The 20,988-nt window shown below is 48.6% G+C and overlaps 1 protein-coding gene across 4 annotated transcripts; it reads left to right on the top strand.

Annotated features, from left to right (window-relative positions):
• The first annotated feature begins 14,300 nt into the window (after window positions 1-14,300).
• On the top strand, window positions 14,301-20,928 carry B4GALNT1 (beta-1,4-N-acetyl-galactosaminyltransferase 1). 4 transcript variants are annotated; one of them, XM_059403554.1, is made up of 12 exons: window positions 14,301-14,522; window positions 14,683-14,723; window positions 15,129-15,347; window positions 15,882-16,046; window positions 16,158-16,264; window positions 16,745-16,785; window positions 16,923-17,103; window positions 18,083-18,181; window positions 18,320-18,510; window positions 18,982-19,122; window positions 19,398-19,638; window positions 20,250-20,928. In XM_059403554.1, the coding sequence occupies exons 3-12, from the start codon at window positions 15,130-15,132 to the stop codon at window positions 20,465-20,467; spliced, it is 1,602 nt and encodes a 533-aa protein (XP_059259537.1). In that variant the 5' UTR covers window positions 14,301-14,522; window positions 14,683-14,723; window position 15,129; the 3' UTR covers window positions 20,468-20,928. The 4 variants fall into 4 exon arrangements, with proteins under 4 accessions (XP_059259537.1, XP_059259535.1, XP_059259538.1 ...); XM_059403552.1 differs by lacking the exon at window positions 14,683-14,723; XM_059403555.1 differs by lacking the exon at window positions 14,301-14,522 and having other exon boundaries at window positions 14,536-14,687.
• Window positions 20,929-20,988: the final 60 nt, after the last annotated feature.

Raw genomic sequence — 20,988 nt, 5'->3', positions numbered from 1 at the left:
CTTGATTAATTGTCACATTTCCCCCATTTGATCATTATCTTTCTCTAAACGCATCACTGATAAAGTCAGGTTTTCCTAGCTAAGTGGCCTGTTGCCCCTCAATGGCAGGAAGGGCCTTTCCTGCCTGTCATGTCCCACGGTGGAGGGAAACCATACAGATTTTTTTTTAAGATTTTATTTATTTATTTGACAGAGAAAAATCACAAGTAGGCAGAGAGGCAGGCAGAGAGAGAGAGAGGAGGAAGCAGGCTCTCCGCTGAGCAGAGAGCCCGATGCGGGACTCAATCCCGGGACCCCGAGATCATGACCCGAGCCGAAGGCAGCGGCTTAACCCACTGAGCCACCCAGGTGCCCCCAGATTGGAAACCTACTGAGGTCACATTCAGGTAACAAGCACAGGTAGGAGAGCAAACTCTCAGGCATTTCCCATCTATAGTCCATATACATCACAAGCCCTGGAAATCATCTCCTCATTGAGTACACCATTTCTACAGTGGCTTGACAGGCAGCAAGTACGGAATCGAGAGTAACACAATTCCAAATTGTATGATGGTTCTAAACCAGGAGCCTAGGACTAAAAGTAACCAACCAGAAACATTTATTGGCATTTATTCCGACTTGGGGGACAAAAGCTCTCCCTACACAGGCAAAGTCGGAGTCCTGTATGCCTCCTGAAATTCCCTGCTGAACATGTCCACGAACACAGAAGAGTAAATATTTCGAGAGCACACTGAAAGAATTAACCCAGTGCATTTGGTGAGAGACAGTGTAGGTATACATATGAAGGAATAACTGATGAACTGTTTTTGCAAAACAGCAAACTTCAAAGATGTTTTAAACAGCATTGTTATCTCAAAAGCGTCCTTTGGAACCAAATGTGTTATCAGATAATGCAGTCTCTAAAGTTGTAAATTCAGAAACCATGAAGTTGGTAAAGAATCCAGAATCAGCTCATGGTCTGGGTGAGAAAAAGAGGCTTCTGTGAATCCTGAATCTTCTAACTGGCCTGATCCAGACATCTTGGGAAAGCTGTCATCCGATGCGGTCTGCTTCCATTCTAGGACATCTTTCCTTTCAGGTCACCAACTCATGCGCAGGACTGGTCAGAGTTTGGTGGTGCTTTCTTTAGATAATGTTACACGAGTCAAAGAGTCTGTTCCCTCAAGTTTGGTGGCACAAGGTTTGGTTAGCAGTCCCTGATAGGAGCCTTTCCATTGAGGTTGAAGAGAATCTTTTTGGAGGCATCTTTTCCAATGACAAAATCTCCAGTTTGCAAGGTGTGGTGCTCAAGGTCTTTGTCTCCTGGGAGTGCACTGTGAAAAGGGTGCTCTACCAAAACATGGTTGTGGTTTTCTTTTTTCACACCATGGTTATTTTTAATAGAAGCAATTAGGCCTCCTGAGCAGGGAGGCCAGGGAGCCCTGGGATTATGACCTGAGCCAAAGGCAGACACTTACCTGACTGAGCCACCCTGGTGCCCCTAAAGTAGATCTCTTTTTATCAACTGTGGGTCAAAGGAGGCAGAGGCCAAGTGCATTGGACATCCTGTGACCATATCAAAGGGTGAGAGTCTATAAATTCCAAAGGGATTAGATCTGAGTATTAGAAGAACCAATGGCAATGCTTCCAGCCAAGGTATTTGGAGGGTCTCTAAAAATGTTGCCAGTTAGATCTTAATAGTGTCATTAATGTGTTTGGCTGACCATGAGGACTGAAGATGGTCTGCACAATGAAAGCGTTGTAAACCCAGCCAAGCAGCACAGACTTATCAAAGCACCTGACCAATAAAATGGATTCCCCAATCACTATGAAATTCAGGAGGGGTTCCCCAGGTAGACAGCATATTTTCTAACAGAATTTTAGCTACAAAAGAAGTTGTGTGGCCTGTCTAAAAGGGAAAACTTCAGTCCTGTGAGAAAACATACAAAGTATGACTTAAATATATTTATAACCATGAGAAGGGGGAAGCTGTATGAGATCCATCTGCAAAAACTCAAATGGTCCATCGGGTGGTTCAAAAGATCTGGAAGCAGGGTAAAAAAACCAGTTTCCCTAGATTGTATTTTGGACAGGTGTGACAAATGAGGCAGACACATTTTCTGGCCTTATTAATATTTCCCCACCAATATTGGCTCATGAATGCTATCATTTTGTCAGTAAACATTAATATATGTACAGTGGTAAATAGGGGGAATTTTAGATTTCTGGTGGGGCCTGATTATTATTTGATCCAAATCAGAGTTTTCTTTTTTTATCAAACCAACAATTCTTCTATTCCCAATATTGTTTTTCCTTTTCTAGTGGCAATCACTGGGCTTCTCTGGTCAATTTTTCTAAGTTATCATTTGGGAAAACATGCCTTTGGATCAGGACAGAGGTTTGGCTATTGGTTTCCTTGAGTACAGCATTTTTGGTAGAAATATCAGCAAGGTGGTTTCCCTTGACCTTCAAGGATTTGAGTCTGGAATTTCCGGGAAATTTAGTAATAGAGCAGCTGCAAAGGCATCTAATAAATTTTAGTCATAGGGCCCATTTTTAATTTTATCACCATTGGAGGTAAGGAGACCTTACTACTTCTGTAACATTTCAAAATCATGAGCTACCTCAAGGCATACTGACTATAGGTATAAATGTTTGCAATTTTATCCTTGGCTAAGGCACAAGCCCAAGTCAAGGTGTATAAGTCAGCTTTTTGAGCCAAAGTAGCCAGAGGTAAATGTGCTGCTTCAGTGACTTCCAAAGTAGCTACAATAGCATACCCAGCACGATGCTTACCATTTTCATCCTTTACTTAAGAACCAGCAGTAAAGGGACACCAGGGTGGCTCAGTCAGTTGCCTTGGGCTCAGGCCCTGATCCAGCCCCACATTGGGCTTCTCGCTCAGTGGGGAACCTGCTTCTCCCTTGGCCTGATGCTCCTCCTGCTTGTGTGTGCACTCTCTCTCTCTCTGACAAATAAATAAAATAAAATCTTAAAAAGAAGAAAAAGAGGGGCGCCAGGGTGGCTCAGTGGGTTAAAGCCTCTACTTTCGGCTCAGGTCATGATCCCAGGGTCCTGGGATCGAGCTGGGCTCTCTGCTCTTTGGAGAGCCTGCTTCCTCCTCTCTCTGCCTGCCTCCCTGCCTGCTTGTGATCGCTCTCTCTCTCTCTCTCTCTCTCGCTCTCTGTCAAATAAATAAATAAATAAATAAAATCTTTTTTAAAAAAAGAAGAAGAAGAAGAAGAAGAAAAGGAGGAGGCGGTGGAGGAGAAGAAGGCGGCGAGGAGGAGAGAGAAAAATAACCAGCAGTAAACCATGAAAAATCTGCCTGAGAGGAGTTTCCTGTAAGTTGTCCCAGGAAGTTGAAAGGCGATCTGTCAGCATTACCATTGGTAAAGGAGGGGAGAAGAGCAGAGTTAAGGTTATTGTGGCAAGAAAGAGTTCCATGAGGAGCTGTTGGCAGGAGGATGTCCCAGGAGGTGAGATGACAGAAGGGCTGGGTGTGAGGAGAATTCAGGACGGTCTCTACTGCATGAGGCACAAGGTTAAAGGGGACCCTGTGATGATTTCCTCAGTGATCTTAGCTGAAAGAACAGTGACAGGAATATCTCTGAGGCAAGGGAGATGTCCCTGAGCTGCAGGTCCCAGCTGTTGATTATGATACCCTCTGAAGCAATGACAGTCCCGTGTTTGGGGGTGAGTACCCCAAGAGCATGCCCTTCCCTCGCACACAGAAAGAAGGAAAAAGGGAAGTTGATAATTTAGGATGTCTGAGGGCAAGGAACTTTGTTAAGCTTTTATCAAAGTCCCAAAAGCTATGTCACTCTGGTCCTTCCAAATAATAAGGTCAGGTTTGTCTTTTTTTAGTAAAGCATATAGAGGTTGAGCCAGAAGAGAGAAGTTTGGAATTTGAGTTTGACAATAACCAGTCCAATGAAACTTCCTAATTGGTGCTTGGTTTTCGCTGTGGGGAAGTTCAGGATGTCATGAAGTCTACCTAGATCCTTGCTCAGGGAAAGATTAGATGCCCTAAGCATCCAATCTGAGTGTGAGGAAACTGATTTTTTCTTTCTAGACTTTATGTCTGTTGAAGGCCGAAAGTTTTAGCAGGTCAGTGCCGTCTCCTGTGAATAGGTTGGAAAGGGGCAACAGAGAAGAAAATAATCTATATATTATAGCAAAGTAGGCCTACAGAAACCTTTGTATTGATCAAATCCCAACTTTGAAAAGTGAGCACTCTCTGTGTGACCCTGGGCCATCACCATCCAGGTGTACTGCTGTTCTTCCCAAGTGGAAGCAAAGACATGTCGCTATCCTTATCATTGGAACACTAAAAACTGCACTGCAGAGATCAATTATAATAAAAAATTGTGCTCCCAGGGGGGCTGGGTAGCTCAGCTGGTTAAGCATTTGCCTTTGACTCTGGTCATGATCCCAGGATTCTGAGATCAAGTTCCCCCCCCCACCCCCCCAACCTGAGTCAGACTCCCTGCTCAGCAGGGAGTCTGCTTCTCACTTTGCCTCTCCCTCTACCCCTCCCACCATTCATTCTCTCTCACTCTCGCTCAAATAAATATAAAATTCTTTTCTTAAAATATTTTATTTAGGGGCACTTGGGTAGCTCAGTGAGTTAAGCCTCTGCCTTCAGATCAGGTCATGATCTCAGGGTACTGAGATTGAGTCCCGCATCGCTTCCTCCTCTTTCTCTGCCTGCCTCTCTGCCTACTTGTGATCTCTCTCTCTGTCAAATAAATAAATAAAATCTTTTAAAATATTTATTTATTTATTTGACAGAGATAGGGCCAGAGAGCATAAGCAGGGGCAATGGCAGAGGGAGACGGAGAACCAAGCTCCCCACTGAGCAAGGAGCCCAACTCAGGGCTCTATCCCAGAACCCTGGGATCATGACCTGAGCCCAAGGAAGATGCTTAACTGAGCCACCCAGGCTCCCCATAAAAATCTTTCTTTAAGGGACGCCTGGGTGGCTCAGTTGGTTAAGCGGCTGCCTTCGGCTCAGGTCATGATCCCAGCGTCCTGGGATGGAGTCCCACATCCGGCTCCTTGCTTGGCGGGGAGCCTGCTTCTCCCTCTGCCTCTGCCGGCCACTCTGCCTTGCCTGTGCTTGCTCTCGCTTCTCTCTCTATGAAAAATAAATAAATAAAATCTTAAAAAAAAAATCTTTCTTTAAAAATTTTGCTTCCAGGGGCGCCTGGGTGGCTCAGTGGGTTAAAGCCTCAGCCTTCGGCTCAGGTCATGATCCCAGTGTCCCGGGATCGAGCCCTGCATCGGGCTCTCTGCTCAGCAGGGAGCCTGCTTCCTCTTCTCTGCCTGCCTCTCTGCCTGCTTGTAATCTCTGTCTGTCAAATAAATAAATAAAATCTTTTTAAAAAATTTGCTTCCAGTGAGAATGGATGTCAGCAGTATGTGGGAGTTAGGAACAACAGGGTGTCATGGGGTAACAATGCAATTTATTGCTCCGAGGTCCTGGACCAACATCCATCCTCAGCCCTTGCGCTTTCTCACAGGTAAAATGGGGGTATTATAGGGACGTATACCCCCGTATAGAGAGGTCCTCAACCTTATAATCTTCCATTACAGGCTTGATGGCTGGAAGAGTTTCTTTATTTATAGGCTATTGATTTATTCTGGGGATACGTTTTGAAGGATCTGTTTGAATCTTGATAGGGTGTGTACTATGGATTTTGCCAATTATCAGTTAAAGATTTTCCCATAAAAAGCACAGTAGCTGATCAGTGTCCCCAAACTCAGCTATAATGTTGACAGGGACAGAGCAAATAAAATATGTCAAAGAGTCACTTAATTTACCTAGTTGGCAATTTTGATTACTAGTGTTAAGTTCTAGAATTATTTCCCCTTTTGGGAGAAATATATTCCAGCATGATATTTTTCTAAGAGATCTTGGCCCAATAAATAAATAGCGTTGGAGGAACTAAGAAGTAAAGAGTGGTTATCTCCCAAAAGGAGATCCCTAAAGAAAAGAGAAATAGGTTCAGAGACAGGAACCCATTGAGGCTTAATAGAGACCCTTCTCACCCACCCCCGTTTGAACTAGTTTAGTACTCCAAGGCAATGGTTGCTTAGCAATACAGGTGAGCACGAAGAGTATAGCTCTAGTGTCATTAAGGGCAGAGAAAGATTTGTTCCTAACCTGGGGAATGGTTTCTCCAAGCCCACTAAGAGGGGGGATTGTGAAAAGCCCCAGTAGTTCCTCAGAGCCCCATCATTAAGAATTAGGACACCTGGGTGGCTCACTCAGTGAAGCGTCTGCCTTTGGCCCAGGTCTTGTTGCCAGGGTCCTGGGAATGAGTCCTACATTAGGCTCCCTGCTTGGCGGGAAGCCTGCTTCTCCATCTCCCTCTGCCATACCCACCACACACACACCTGCCCCTACTTGTGCTCTCTGGCTCTATCTCTCTGTCAAATAAATAAATAAAAACTTTAAAAAAAAAATAGGGGGACATTGGATAGGCGGGCTAGAGGGCTAAAGCTACCCAGAGTGGTTAAGTTTGTAACAATATTCTTCCCAGTGCCCTAGCTCTTTGCAATAATAACAGAGACTATGGGATTCTTGTCTTGCTTAAGAAACTTCATTTGCCAGAGTTGAGAATTAAGAATCTTTTTTAAGATTTTACTTATTTATTTGAGAGAGAATGAGACAGAGCACGAGAGCAGGTTGAGGGGCAGAAGGAAAAGCAGACTCCCTGATAAGTCAGGGCCTGATGCAGGACTGAATCTTAGGACTCTGGGATCATGACCTGAACCCAAAGCACCTGAGAATTAAGAACCTTAAGTAGTTGGGGTGCCTTGGTGGCTCAGTGGGTTAAGCCTCTGCCTTCAGCTCAGGTCCTGATCCTAGGATCAAGCCCCACATCGGGCTCTACTCAGAGGGAGCCTGCTTCCCCTTCTCTCTCTGCCTACTTGTGATCTCTCTCTGTGTGTCAAATAAATTTTAAAAATCTTAAAAAAAAAAAAAAAAGAATCTTAAGCAGTCTTCCTTTTAGATATCCAGGATGTGAGTGAGCTGGTGTGCTGAAGTAACTAAATCTGGAGTGGATACAGTTTCCCGTTCCATTCTGATTCTTTTAACTGAACGCAAAAGCTCCAGGTTCAACCCACTATATAAATATGGCATTAGTGGCTACCAGAATGGATTCAATATCCAAAGGAAGACCAGAATTTTCTCTGAAAACAATCTGAAATTGATTTTAAAAGTCATAAACAGGTTCATCAGGTTTTGGGGTGCAGGCCTGAATTTTGTTCCAATCAATGGCCTTAGGAGAAACAACTGCAGTTGCTCGGTAGAGGTTTTCAGTGTATGTTCTAGCATTTTACGCAAAGTTAGGGGCTTGTTTTTCTACATCTTGTTCAGGATTTTCCCATTGGGCAAGTCTTAGCCAGTGTTTAGGCCGGCCCTCACCAACAAGCCTATGGACTTCACTGATACAAATCTGAGAAACAGGGTTGGTAAGTCTGAGTAACTATGACGAATTCTTCAGCAAACATGTGAGGGTTCTCAGTCACTTAAAGAAACTCCTTGGGGGGCGCCTGGGTGGCTCAGTGGGTTAAGCCGCTGCCTTCAGCTCAGGTCATGATCTCAGGGTCCTGGGATCGAGTCCTGCATCGGGCTCTCTGCTCAGCAGGGAGCCTGCTTCCCTCTCTCTCTCTCTGCCTGCCTCTCAGTGTACTTGTGATTTCTCTCTGTCAAATAAATAAATAAAATCTTAAAAAAAAAAAGAAATAAAGAAAGAAACTCCTTGGGCACCTGGGTGGCTCAGTTGGTTAAGCGACTGCCTTAGGCTCATGTCATGATCCCGGAGTCCTAGGATAGAGTCCATTAGACTCCCAGCTCCATGGGGTGTCTACTTCTCCCTCTGACCTCCCCTACCATGCTCTCTTACTCTGTCTCTCTCTCTCTCAAATAAATATATAAATAAAATCTTTTTTAAAAAGAAAGAAAGAAAGAAAGAAACTCCTTAACTACAGCTTGCATTTCGGCCTTAGTCCAGGGAAACATAAGAAATTGGGGGCTTATCTGGAACCTCAGAAGAGTTAACTTAAAAAGGACAGATTATGATAAGTTCAGAGGAACAGGAAGGGGAAGAGTTCTTCAGGGAAGAGAAGAGGAAAGCTCGGTGAAATATCTGAATGGGGAAACCGAGCATCTAGAGGAGGAGGCGGTGGTGGTGCGGAAGGGAAGGTAGGTGACAGCACCTGCAGGGGGCCTGGGCACATGGTGGCTGCAGGGTGTTTGGAGATAAAGAAAATGAGACGTGGGGGAAAGACCTCAGAAGCCTTTGGTCTTTCTCCAAGTGTTTGCCTCAGTTAAATAGAAATGGTATTTTACAGAGAGGCGATTTTAGATTCCTGGTCACTATTGGAAGCTTCAAAAAACCAATCAAAGCAGGTGTCCCATTCAGTTTTGACCATTTTATTTTTAAAAGAGATTTATTCATGTCTTCTGCCCATTTTTTGACGTGACTATCTGTTTTTTGAGTGTTCCGTTTGAGGAGTTCTTTATTGGTCTTGGATATCATCCCTTTTGTCGGTACTGTCATCTGCAAATATCTTCTTCCATTCTGTGCATTGCCTCTTTGTTGACTGTTTCCTTTGCTGTGCAGAAGCTTTTGATCTTGATGAAGTCCCAAAAGTTCATTTGTGCTTTTGTTTCCTTTGCCTTTGGTGACATGTCTTCAAAGAAGTTGCTATGGCCAATGTGCAAGAGGTTACTTCCTATGTTCTCCTCTAGGATTCTGATGGATTCCTGCCTCACGTTGAGGTCTTTTATCCATTTCGAGCTTATCTTTGTGTGTGGTGTAAGAGAATGGTCGAGTTTCATTCTTCTATACATAGCTGTCCAATTTTCCCAGCACCATTTATCGAAGAGACTTTTTTCCACTGTATATTTTTTCCTGCTTTGTCGAAGATTATTTGACCCTGCAGTTGAGGGTCCACATCTGGGCTCTCTACTCTGTTCCACTGGTCTATGTGTCTGTTTTTGTGCCAGTACCATGTTGTCTTGGTGATCACAGCTTTGTAGTAAAGCTTGAAATCAGGCAACGTGATGTCCCCAGTTTTGTTTTTCTTTTTCAACATATCCTTAGCAATTTGGGGTCTTTTCTGGTTCCATACAAATTGTAGGATTGTTTTTTCCAGACACTTCTCCAAAGAAGACATACAAATGGCTAACAGACACATGAAAAAATGTTCATCATCACTAGCCATCAGGGAGATCCAAATCAAAACCACATTGAGATACCACCTTATACCAGTTAGAATGGCCAAAATCAACAAGACAGTAAACAACAAGTGTTGGAGAGGATGTGGAGAAAGGGGAACGCTCTTACACTGTTGATGGGAATGCAAGTTGGTGCAGCCATTTTGGAAAACAGTGTGGAGATTCCTTAAGAAATTAAAACTAGAGCTACCCTATGACTCTGCATTTGCACTGCTGGGTATTTACCCCAAAGATACAGATGTCGTGAAAAGAAGGGCCATCTGCACCCCTATGTTCATAGCAGCAATGCCCACAATAGCCAAACTGTGGGAAGAGCCAAGATGCCCTTCAAGGGATGAATGGATAGAAGATATGGTCCATATATACAATGGAATATTATGCCTCCATCAAAAAGGATGAATACCCAACTTTTGTATCAACATGGATGGGACTGGAAGAGATTGTGCTGAGTGAAATAAGCCAAGCAGAGAGAGTCAATTATCATATGGTCTCACTTACTTGTGGAGCATAAGGAATAACATGGAGGACATTGGGAAAAGGAGAGGAGAAGGGAGTTGGAAATCAGAGGGGGAGATGAACCATGATAGACTGTGGACTCTGAGAAACAAACTGAGAGTTTTGGAGGGGAGTGGGTGGTGGGTTGGGTGAGCCTGGTGGTGGGTATTAAGGAGGGCAGGTATTGCATGGAGCACTGGGTGTGGTTCATAAACAATGAATTCTGGAATACTGAAAAAATAAAATAAAGTTTTTTTTAAAGATTTATTTATTTATTGAGAGACAGTACACAGAGGGAGAGGGAGAAGCAAACCTCCCACTGAGCAGGAAGCCCAATGTGGGACTCAATCCCAGGACCCTGGGATCATGACCTGAATGGAAAGCAGCTGCTTATCCAACTGAGCCACCCAGATGCCCCCGGTTTTGACCATTTTAGAGCCACAGCTGTCCAATTCTGTTCTGAGAAAAGTAAGTTTAGGGAGATAAAAAGTTCCCCATAATGGCCATTGGTGTTCCTTAATTACTTTTAATTAAATTGGTCCATTTAGTTAAATTGGTACATTTACTTTTAGTTAAATGTACATGAGGAAACACCAGGGTTTTCTCGGGGTTTTGATTTTGTTGTTGTTGTTTTTTAAGTAATCTCTATGCCAAAATAAGGCTCCAACTCGTGATCCTGATATCAAGAGTCACATGCTCTTCCGACTGAGCCAGGCAGGTGCCCCAAAACACATTTTTAACATAAAAACAGCCAAGGACCAAGAACTGGGGGGGGTGCCCTCAAAACATTTTGATGACTGGGATCTCTCATTTCTTAGAGGTTTTTCTGTAAAGCAAAAGGAAATATTCCTAAATAGTCCAGTTCCAGCTAAAAGAGTCAGACCAATGGACAAGAGTACTCTTAGAAAAGACAAAGCCCAAAAACACATCCAGAATAAAGCCTGAGAGATCAAAACACAAAAAGAGCAGAGTCTGAGATGCAGGAGAGACTCACCCTCAAACTCCAGGGTGGGCAAGAAAGCAGAGATCTCAGTTAGCTCTGGGGACACCTGTTTGCTCTCCCTCCTTGGACTTGTTGGGGTTCTTCTCTGGATCCCCCTTCTGGTCACCCAGTAATGTTGACCTTAAAAATAAAACAGTTATTTTACCAGTGAGGATGGGTTTATTCAGGAATAGCAGTGAATTGCAATTTGGGACAAGTAGGCTCTGGCAAAAACCATAAGCTGGTCCAGCAAACAAAGGAGAGGAAAGTTATTTTATGGAAAGAAGGAGGAAGTTTATAAGTACAGTTTTTATAGAGTCACTTCCCATCATAGGACTGAGTGAACTCAAGAAAAAATCCTCCCTTCCCTCCAGATAAAAATGACAGATAATATATTCCAAATATGTAACAGAGATAATATGATAAAAGAGATAATATGTAAAAGAGAACCCATGATCAAAACCAAAACCAAAAGAAGCATCTCCTCGAACTGGAAGTGGAAATATGAGGGCTGAGGGCTGATAGCATGGAAGAAAGAACTAGCAGCCCAGGAACCAGCTCCTTGGAGAATTCACTGGATGTTCTGCCATATGACAGGTGGTTGTAGGAGGCTGTGACCCTGTCTGGGCTCTATCTGTTTTGAGCTGCTTGCCTGGAGTGACAGCAAAAAGACTTGGGCTAGCCAGCTCTCTAGGCTACCATGTTGAGTTAGACAAGGCCTGCCATTGGCTGGGGACAGGATCAGCAACACACCCTTGGATCAGATCCCTGTGTGTTCAATATAAACCCTCATTCTGGACAGGGGAGACAGTCACAGAACCGCTCAGTATGGGGAGATGCTGCAGGGAGAGAGGAAAACTTACACCTCCAACCTGGTCTGGCGTATGGAGGACCCATCACAGCCCCATCCTACTGCATCTGGGCCTGCAGCAGAAGCTGGAGTGCTAAAAACCATTTCTCTGCATTCTTTGCGGTTAGTGTTCCTTTATTAATCAAATGCCTGCCTAGGAAACATGAATTGAGATAGGCCTTAAACTGGAAGAGAAGGGATGACCCTGAATGGCAGGTGTCCACTTTGTGGGGTGTAAGTTGTAATAGAGGCCAAGGGGTTCTAGTTTGTAGCTTCCTGTTTTCGGAAGTTTGTTGCAGCTGTGACCTCAGTTTTGCTGATAGCAAAAGAGTTGTATGATTCTGGAGGCGGGGAGGTGTTCCTAAAAGTTCTGCCTAAAGCAGTGCTTTCAACTGGGTTTCTATTGACATCTGGGGAAGGGCAAGCCTTTGTTACACAGACTTGTCCTATTCACTGTAGGACATTTAGCTTAGCTAACACCTGCCCACCAATTGCCTGCAGCCTCACCAGTCACTGAGACTACCAAAAATGTCCCCACAGGGGCGCCTAACAAATGCCTTTGGCTCAGGTCATGATCCCAGGGCATTGGGATCGAGCCCCACTTAGGGGCTTTTTGCTCAGCAGGGAGCCTGCTTCTCTCTCTCCCTCTGCTTGTGTGCTCTCTCTCTCTCTCTCTCACTCACTCTCTCTATCAAGTGAATAAGTAAAATCCTCTTAAAAAATGCCCCCACATATTTCCAAAAGCCTATGGAAGATACTATTACCCATACAGAAACCAACTCCCCAAACCATTTGTATGCCCCATTATTCCCAGTAAGAACCCCCTAGAGTAGTGTCTGTCATCCACAATGAATCCTAACCAAGACACACACATGAGAAAGAAACTCACAAAAGACAAACTAACAAACTAAAACTTCAAATCTCATCCTGAAAAGTAACACTGTAACAGGTAATCAAGAAGCTCAAGAGAATTCACTCTAGAGTAAATGGAAATAGAGCAATCCCCCCAAATTTTTTAAATAAATATATTTAATATCCTTCAAAGACAAGAAAACTAAAGAGGCATGAAAACTAAATCCTTAACTGGAATTATTTTAAAAGCTATAAAAGACATCATTGAGACAACTGGAGAAATTTCGACATGGACTGTGTATCAGACAAGAGTTTGTAAATATTCTAACTACGACAATCATATTGTTTATTTAAAAGAATACCTTTTCTTTCAGGAGATAGATACTTAAGTACTTAGGAGTAGAGAGTCACAATGTCTGCAATTAATTCAAATGGTTCAGCAAAAAGAATGTGTGTGCATGTGTGTGTGCGTGTGTGTGCTCGCGCGCACGTGCGCACGCACACATGAGGTGCGTGTGCACAGTTGGAGAGAGAGAGAGAAAAATCAGCATTCGGCCAAGGCTAAATATCACCATCAAAGAAGGAAATGCTGCAGATACAAGAATTAGTGTAAGTTCTGTTAGAAATTCTAGATTATGATTATAATTTCATTATTAAAATTTTTACTTGTCTATTTTTATAAATGTGACAGTAATGTGCTGAAACAATTTCTCAGACCATAACTGAGTTACTAAATAGATGCTTACTTTCCACTAAAGTAGTGGAGAAGCAAGACTTTTTCTTTTTAATTTTTACTTGGAAATAATGTCAAACTTCGGAACTTGGAAAACACAGTACTCCCACATACCTTTTAACCAGCTTCACCAATTTTTGACATTTTGTCACATTTATCATTTTCTCTCTCCCTCTCTGTATATATGTGCATATAGACACATATAAGCCCTACAGTTCATATAAAGAGTGTTGTGACGAGTTATTAAATGAATAAAATACAAATTCTGTATTATGTATACCACATGTACCCATATATATACAACATGTACACATTGTATCATTGTATCATTTATTTTTTCCAAGCAACTTGAAAGTAGATTGCACACATCCCGCCACTTTATCCCTTAACACTTGAGGGTATGTAGTCTAAGAACAAGAATACTGTCCTGAATCCTGCTGTAGGGAAGGGAGTCTATGGGTCAAAGGCTTGCATGCAGAATTACAGCCAACCTAGCCACTTCCTCCAGCATCTGCAAAAGGAACAGTTAGGGGAAGCAGGCCTTTGGATTACTTCTCCAGTGTTTGTTGGATGATTGGGATAGGGGTGCCGCGGAGGAGGAGAGGATGGGCGGGAGGGTGTGAACCTGTCTTTGTTAGCCAGGCAAAAATCTTATTTTTCAGGATCTAGTCTGGTTTCTTGTATCCCACTCTAACCACCCAAACCTTCCTTGGAATGGGGTTATAAGAAGCCCTCGCCCCATAGTCTCCCAAAGCCCTTATTCCCTATCCTCGTGTACTGCCTGTATGACAGGGAGGCTCCACACGACTAAGAAATACAACGGGACTGGGGCAGGCCCTTGAGATCCCAGGTTTGCAGGAGAAGGGCTGGGAGGGTCGGGAGAAGGACCTTCTCGAGGCGCCCCCGCAATGTCCTCTGCGCCCACCAGAAGGCGCCCGGGCGCTCGCTTTCCCAGCCCGGAGCTGGAGCCTCCGCCGCACCGAGCCCGGGAGCCGAGCCGCGCGGCGCGGCGATCTGAACAACCGGGCGGCGGCCTGAGCCCTCCCCTCCCGGCAAGTGGGACAGGGTGCCGGGGAGCCCAGCCTTCGTTTCTGGGGCTGGGATGCACCGTTTCTCAACTCCGTTCTCCACCTCCCACCCCACCCCCCCGCAGGAAACGCCCAGAACCACCCCGCGCCGCGGTCTACAAAGCCCCGAGCGTCCGAAGGCGGGAGGGGTTGGGCGAGCCCGGGAGGCAGGAGGATCCCCACGACACAGGCTCACGGCTGGCTCCCCGATCAGGCCGCCTCCAGCCCCATGAAGACCCCCAGGCCGGGGCTGAGAGCCTGGAGCAGCCCGGACGGAAATCTTGTGGCGGCCTTAGAACGTTAGACAGGTCAGTGCCCGGGCGGGATGAGGGGGCCGAGCTGGAGGCGGGAGGCGGCGCGCTCGCGGGTCCCCCGGGTCCTCCTCACAGCTTCCCGAGGCCACTTGCGCGGTCACCTCCGCCGGGGGCACGCAACAGCGCGGGCGTGATTCTGCATTTTCCATGACAGGCAAGGTGTGGAGCCGCCCTGTGCAGCCCACCGGGGCCCAGGTGATGCTCGGACCGCGGGGTGGGGGACACGCGGGCCGGGGGCGGTGGGGGCGGGAATGGGGGAGTCCGCTGCTCTAAGAAAACGATGCAGTCCTACTTATTCGCGGCCCCGAGGAAAGCCCCGCATCCAGCGGTCTCTCGCATCAACATGCCGGGCCTCGGGCGTGAGAGGAAACCGAGATGCGGGAGAAGGCGAGAAGAAAGGAGGCCGGGAGACCCGAGGCCCGGGGAGTGGAGGGAGGAGGGCCGGGGGAACAATTCGCTATGCAAATCCTAGCGCGCGGAGATGTAGAGAGCGTCCCGGGGTTGCTGGCAGGAGCCTCCAGAACCTCCCGGCTCTAGGGTCCCAGCCCACGCCCCCTCCCCCCGCACCTTTCTCACCCTCCCACTCCTACCGCCCACCAGGATGCGGCTGGGCCGCCGGGCCCTCTGTGTGCTGGTCCTGCTGCTCGCCTGCGCCTCGCTGGGGCTCCTGTACGCGAGCACCCGGGACGCGCCGGGCCTCGGGGCACCTCTTGCGCTGTGGGCGCCCCTGCAGGGCCCCCCCAGACCAGAACTGCCAGACCTGACGCCCGAGCCCCGCTATGCACACATCCCAGTCAGGATCAAGGAGCAAGTGGTGGGGTGAGTGCCTGGGGTGGTGGCGGCAGAGCAGCACTCGCTGGGGGTGGCGTGGGGAGCTTTTGTTTCCTGCACTGCTGAGCTCGGATCTCTGGGTTCTCCTGACTAGTTGGGGAGTGGGGGTAAGGCAGGGGGAGCTGCTGAGTCTTGGGCTGGCGCGGAGGGGGAATCTCTCCTCCCTGAACCTTGTCATGGTGATGGGGAGGAGAGGATGTGCAGGCATAGGAGGGCCCTAGAAAACTTCCCAATGTCCTGATGATTCTACTTGAAAGGGGAGTCCATGTGGGGTCCTAAATGGTGGGTAGACAACTCTGAAATTCTAGCAATTGACCCTATTCTACGGCTCTGTAAAATCCAGATTTAGGGGACAAGTCATGGTGGTCTCTCCCCCTGGAGACTATCTGAAAAGCAATGTTTTAGGGGACAGACATTGGATGGGCAGGGTTGAAAGGCCAAGGTGTGGGGCACTGTGTAAATGTTTCATGGGGTGAATGGAGTTGGATGGCTGGGCTCTGATGACCTTCGTCCCCCCTCCAGGCTGCTCTCTGGGAACAATTGTAGTTGTGAGTCCAGTGGAAGGAGCTTTTACCTCCCCTTCCAGAGGCAGGTCCGAGCCATCGACCTCACCAAAGCCTTTGACCCGGAGGAGCTGAGGGCTGCCTCTGCCTCCAGGGAGCAGGAGTTCCAGGCCTTCCTTTCAAGGTACTATCTTGAAATGAGGGTGTGTCTTTGCAGTGGGAGGCCTGGAGGGAGGGTGTGACTGGAAGGAGAGCTCCTCTGCCCCGTGATTCCTTCTCTGTCCTCCACTGCCAGGAGCCAGTCCGCTGCTGACCGGCTGCTCATAGCCCCTGCCAACTCCCCTCTTCAGTACCCACTGCAGGGTGTGGAAGTCCAGCCCCTCCGGAGCATCTTGGTACCAGGTGGGGAGAATGAGCCTCAGGGATGACCTAAGGCACTGTGGGGGTGTCAGAGCTCAAAGTTGGGTGAGGAAGAGTGAAGCAAGATTGGAATGGGAAGTGGGGAACTTCCAGTGAAAGGGGGACTTGAGGTCAGAAGGGGGCTCATGAGATGGGAGATGAGGACAGAAGGGACTCTACCGTTGTCAGGAATTGCAGAAGGCTGTAACTGGAGAGGTTTGGGGGAAAGAATCTATTCTTTGCTGACTGACCAAAGATTAGTGGGTAGGTGGGGCAGGCCATAAAGAGCCATTGCTTTGATGGAAAGGAGTAAAAAAATCAGCTACTCTAGGCTTCATCCTAACAGGTACCCTGCCATGGCCTCAACAAAGAGGGATGGGTGAGAAGGTCCCTGTGGTGATGAAGAGAGATGTGGTGAAGAGAGACGAAGTGCAGAAGAATTCAAGGCTGGGTGTGATTCTGACTCTCTCTCCTTCCTCCTAGGACTGAGCCTGCAGGCAGCTTCTGGTCAGGAGCTTTACCAGGTAAGGGGAAATGAGGCTGGGAAGGCCAGGTGGGCAGAGGATGCTGGAGGGAGACCCCACTGCCAAAGGAGGGATGAAGCTACCAGGGAGGTAGGAGGTAGGTGTGAAGCCTAATCCTGTACATCCTCCTCTCCCAGGTGAACCTGACAGCCTCCTTGGGCACCTGGGACGTGGCAGGGGAAGTGACTGGAGTGACTCTCAAGGGAGAGGGGCAGCCAGATCTCACCCTCACCAGCCCTGGGCTAGACCAACTCAACCGGCAGCTTCAACTGGTCACTTACAGCAGCCGAAGCTACCAGGCAAACACAGCAGACACAGGTGTGAGGCCTGGGCGGAGGCAGTGGCTGGCTGGGTGAACAGAGAGCCCAGAAAGGCTGGAGCGGGCAAATGGCAGAGGGTGTGGGAGATACTAGGGCAATGGCCAGAGCTGCCCAGTCACACAATGGGCATTTCAGCTAGGCTAGCAGGACCAGGGAGAGAGAGAGAAGGGGCCTTTGTTCATCTGGGGCCAGAGCAGGCCAAAGGGAAACCCGAGCTTTGGGTGTGTCCCCCCTTCAGGCCAACCGTGGGGGCCCCAGGAAGTGACCTGCCCCAGGAGCCAGAAAACTCAAACTCTATTTCCAATCCACCACTTCCAGGAGAGCAAGGGGTTTTATCTCCCAGAGCTCCCATTTCTCTAGCAAAAAAGGCACAACACAGCCCTCCTGCTTCTCTCCAAGGCTTAGTACACCAAACCTGCTCCCACTCTGGGGCTTTTGCATTTGCTGTTCCCTCTGCCTAGAATGCTGTTCCCCTAGATTTTTGTACAGCTGGCTCCTTCTTGTCATTTGGATCTCAACTCAACTGGTTCCTCTTCACTATCACATTACTTGTTTTTTCTCTTCAAGGCTTACCAGTCTCTAAATTTCATTTACTTAGCCTGGAACGACTGACTAGGCTCCTAACTCAGTTTTGTTGCTTAAGAGTTCTGTAAATGAAGACAAGTTACTTAATTTCTCTGTCTTTTTCTGTAGTAGAAATCTACTTAATAGGACTTGTGAAGATTAAATGAGTTCCTATATTTAAGGTAACTGAAAAAGTACCTGCCACATAGTAAATGCTCAATAAACGTGTGCTTTTCATTAAATCTCCTTTTAAAATTAATTTCCCACCCATTAGAATGTTAGTACCATGGCGGTAAAAATCTTAAATTCTTGTCCATCAGGGCCCAGAAAGAGTAGGCATTTAAATACTGATTTACTGAAAAAGGAATGTTATCCCAGCCTTAAGCACCACAGCTTGTGTCCTTTCTTCCCAGTCCGGTTCTCCACAGAGGGACATGAGGCTGCCTTTACCATCCGCATAAGACACCCCCCCAACCCTCGGCTGTACCCATCTGGGTCTCTACCCCAGGGAGGTGAGGCCCGTGCCTGCCGCGACCTAAAATCGAGGTCTAGTGGGGAGAAGGTGGAGGAGGGAAGCCTTGGGAGAAGATGTTTTCCTGCTCCTAATTTCCCATTCTCCTTCCTCTGCACCTAACCCTCTTCCTCCCCAGCCCAGTACAACATCAGTGCCCTGGTCACCATTGCTACTAAGACCTTCCTGCGTTACAATCGGCTACGGGCACTCATTGCCAGCATCCGTCGCTTCTACCCAACGGTCACCGTGGTCATCGCCGACGACAGCGACAAGCCAGAGAGCATTAGCGGTCCCCACATCGAGCACTATCTCATGCCTTTTGGCAAGGTGCGCAGCCAGCGAGGCTGAACCGCGCGCCAGAGCGCGTGGAGGAAGGCGCGCCCTCGGTCTGAAGTCTCCGGAGTAGTGATTCTCAGGACTACCTACCTGTAATCAGAATTACTGGGGTGCCTGTTAAGCATGGCAGTTCCTGGAAATAAGCTCCGTGGGACAGGAATCGTGCCTATGTTGTTCGTCCTGCGTTCTTAGAAAGTGCTGAGCACTTGGGGAGCGCTCAGTAAATAGGTGATGAATGAATGAATGATGAATGAATGGATGAATGGGGTGCACGGTTAGATGCGCTCTAACACCTCCCAGAACACTGACAACCCCTCGCCGTGGAAAACTGCCTTTTTTACCCAGGCCTGAGCCATTCATGGGCACTACTGTTAAGAGAGGCGTCAGGAAAGAGAAGGGAAGGCGGGAGTGGGGTTAGGTCCTCTCTCTCCAGCCTCACTGACCATATATACCCTCCCCCAGGGCTGGTTCGCAGGCCGGAACCTGGCCGTATCCCAGGTAACCACCAAGTACGTCCTGTGGGTGGACGACGACTTCGTGTTCACCGCGCGGACGCGGCTGGAGAGGCTTGTGGACGTGCTGGAGCGGACAGCGCTGGACCTGGTAGGGGAGGGCCTGCAGGATGCGGGGTGGGAGAAGGAGGGTCTCAGCAGGCTGAGGCAGCGGCGGGGGAGCCCCGGCCGAGCGCGAGCGCGGACGGTCCTGGGACTGACAGAAGACGCGGCGGAGCCTGGGAGACCCCCGGGTCCTGTAGGAGTGGAGCGGACGAGGACGGGGCTCGGGAACCGAGCGGGGGAGAGGGAGCACAGATGTGGTACCCCCACTCCCAGCCCCGGCAGTCCCCGTCCCTCTTGGAGCTATCCTCCCACTTCCCGCAGGTCGGCGGCGCGGTGCGCGAGATCTCCGGCTTTGCCACCACCTACAGGCAGCTGCTGAGCGTGGAGCCTGGCGCGCCAGGCCGCGGGAACTGCCTCCGGCAAAGGCGCGGCTTCCACCACGAGCTCGTCGGCTTTCCAGGCTGCGTGGTGACCGACGGCGTGGTCAACTTCTTCCTGGCGCGCACTGACAAGGTGCGCGAGGTCGGTTTCGACCCGCGCCTCAGCCGCGTGGCGCATCTGGGTGAGTGGCTCCCCCTCCCGGCCTGGCCCGGCCCATCAGGGACCCGCGGGGCGCTGGGTGAGGATCCAAGGGCGCTGGCGACTCCTACGCCCACCCCAACCCCTCCCCCGTGAAACCCACGGGTGGCACCCGGGGCTCTTGGGGCAGTTCTGCGAAGATTTACCAAGATGTGAGCCTTGGCAAGACACAGAGCTCCCACCCTCCTGGCCCGCACACCATTTGAACCTCCAGACCCAGTACTGCCCCTGGGTCTACGTTTGACTTCCCCACCGCTGTCACCGCCACCTTCCCTCCACTCCCAGCCGCTCCCGCTGGTTCAGACCACACTCCTGGAGCAGCCCATTCATTATCTGTTGAAACTTTAGGTGTTGGGGAGGGTGGACAGTTGTGGTATGTTATCCCAAGCACAAGGTAAGTATGTTGACTTTATTTTACAGAAGAGTGAAACTGAGACCCTGGAAAATTAATTACTAGCCCAATGCCCTCAGAAACGGGGTCCTTGCCTATGCACCCTCCATACCCCAAATCTTAGTTCTCCCTTAAGGGTTGGCCTTCTACACCCTTCAGACCCTTCAGTGTTTGCTCCCCTTCCCTCCACGCCCCCCCCCCAGAATTCTTCCTGGATGGGCTTGGTTCCCTTCGAGTGGGCTCCTGCTCAGACGTCGTTGTGGATCATGCATCCAAGTTGAAGCTGCCATGGACATCAAGGGATGTGGGGACAGAGACTTATGCCCGCTACCGCTACCCAGGATCACTGGATGAAAGTCAGGTGGCCAAACACCGCCTACTCTTCTTCAAACACCGGCTGCAGTGCATGACCTCTGAATGAGGGCCACTAGGGGCCTTCAAACTGTCAAGCTGGGCCTGCCTCCTTGTCCCTGCCAGGAATTTCTAGCAAACCCCAACACCCAGTGACCGCTCCACTGACTCTCCCTGATCCCCTTCAGAAACTGATCCCAAGCAGGGGCTTGTCCTGGTGGCACTCCTCCTTTCTGCGAGTGCCCAGGGATGTGATGGAGCCATAACTGTCTCACAGCCAGTGCCAAGTCCTCCCGCCACCCCCTTTGTCATGGGACAGGAAGTGGGGGGGGGTCACTTTCCAAGTGCCAAAGAGCCCATGGAGACTCTAAGAACCTAAAGTGGAAATACTCTCCTCTCATCTCCTTGGGACTGAGGGGGTGGGGAAGTCCCTGCGTGTATTCCCAGGGCTGTACCCCCTCCCCCATCTCTGGATCCAGGACTCTGTGCACAGGCTCCAGCCCCACCCCCCATGGAGAGAACTGGAGACTTCTGGAGTGGGGGGGGGGGCGCTGGTGAACACACAAGTGAAAGTCATTTTTAGTTGTGTCT

This window comes from Mustela nigripes, chromosome 6, assembly GCF_022355385.1.
Source record: "Mustela nigripes isolate SB6536 chromosome 6, MUSNIG.SB6536, whole genome shotgun sequence".
Taxonomy (NCBI): domain Eukaryota; kingdom Metazoa; phylum Chordata; class Mammalia; order Carnivora; family Mustelidae; genus Mustela; species Mustela nigripes.
This window is presented reverse-complemented; position numbering and strand designations above follow the sequence as displayed.

What these genes read in the sequence shown, in the direction of transcription:
- B4GALNT1 (XM_059403552.1), top strand. Translation starts at nt 15,130, where the DNA reads ATGCGGCTGGGCCGCCGGGCCCTCTGTGTGCTGGTCCTGCTGCTCGCC. An exon ending in CTGGTCAGGAGCTTTACCAG is followed by an intron (nt 16,786 to 16,922) that starts GTAAGGGGAAAT and finishes CTCCTCTCCCAG; the next exon opens with GTGAACCTGACAGCCTCCTT. An exon ending in CAGCCGCGTGGCGCATCTGG is followed by an intron (nt 19,639 to 20,249) that starts GTGAGTGGCTCC and finishes CCCCCCCCCCAG; the next exon opens with AATTCTTCCTGGATGGGCTT.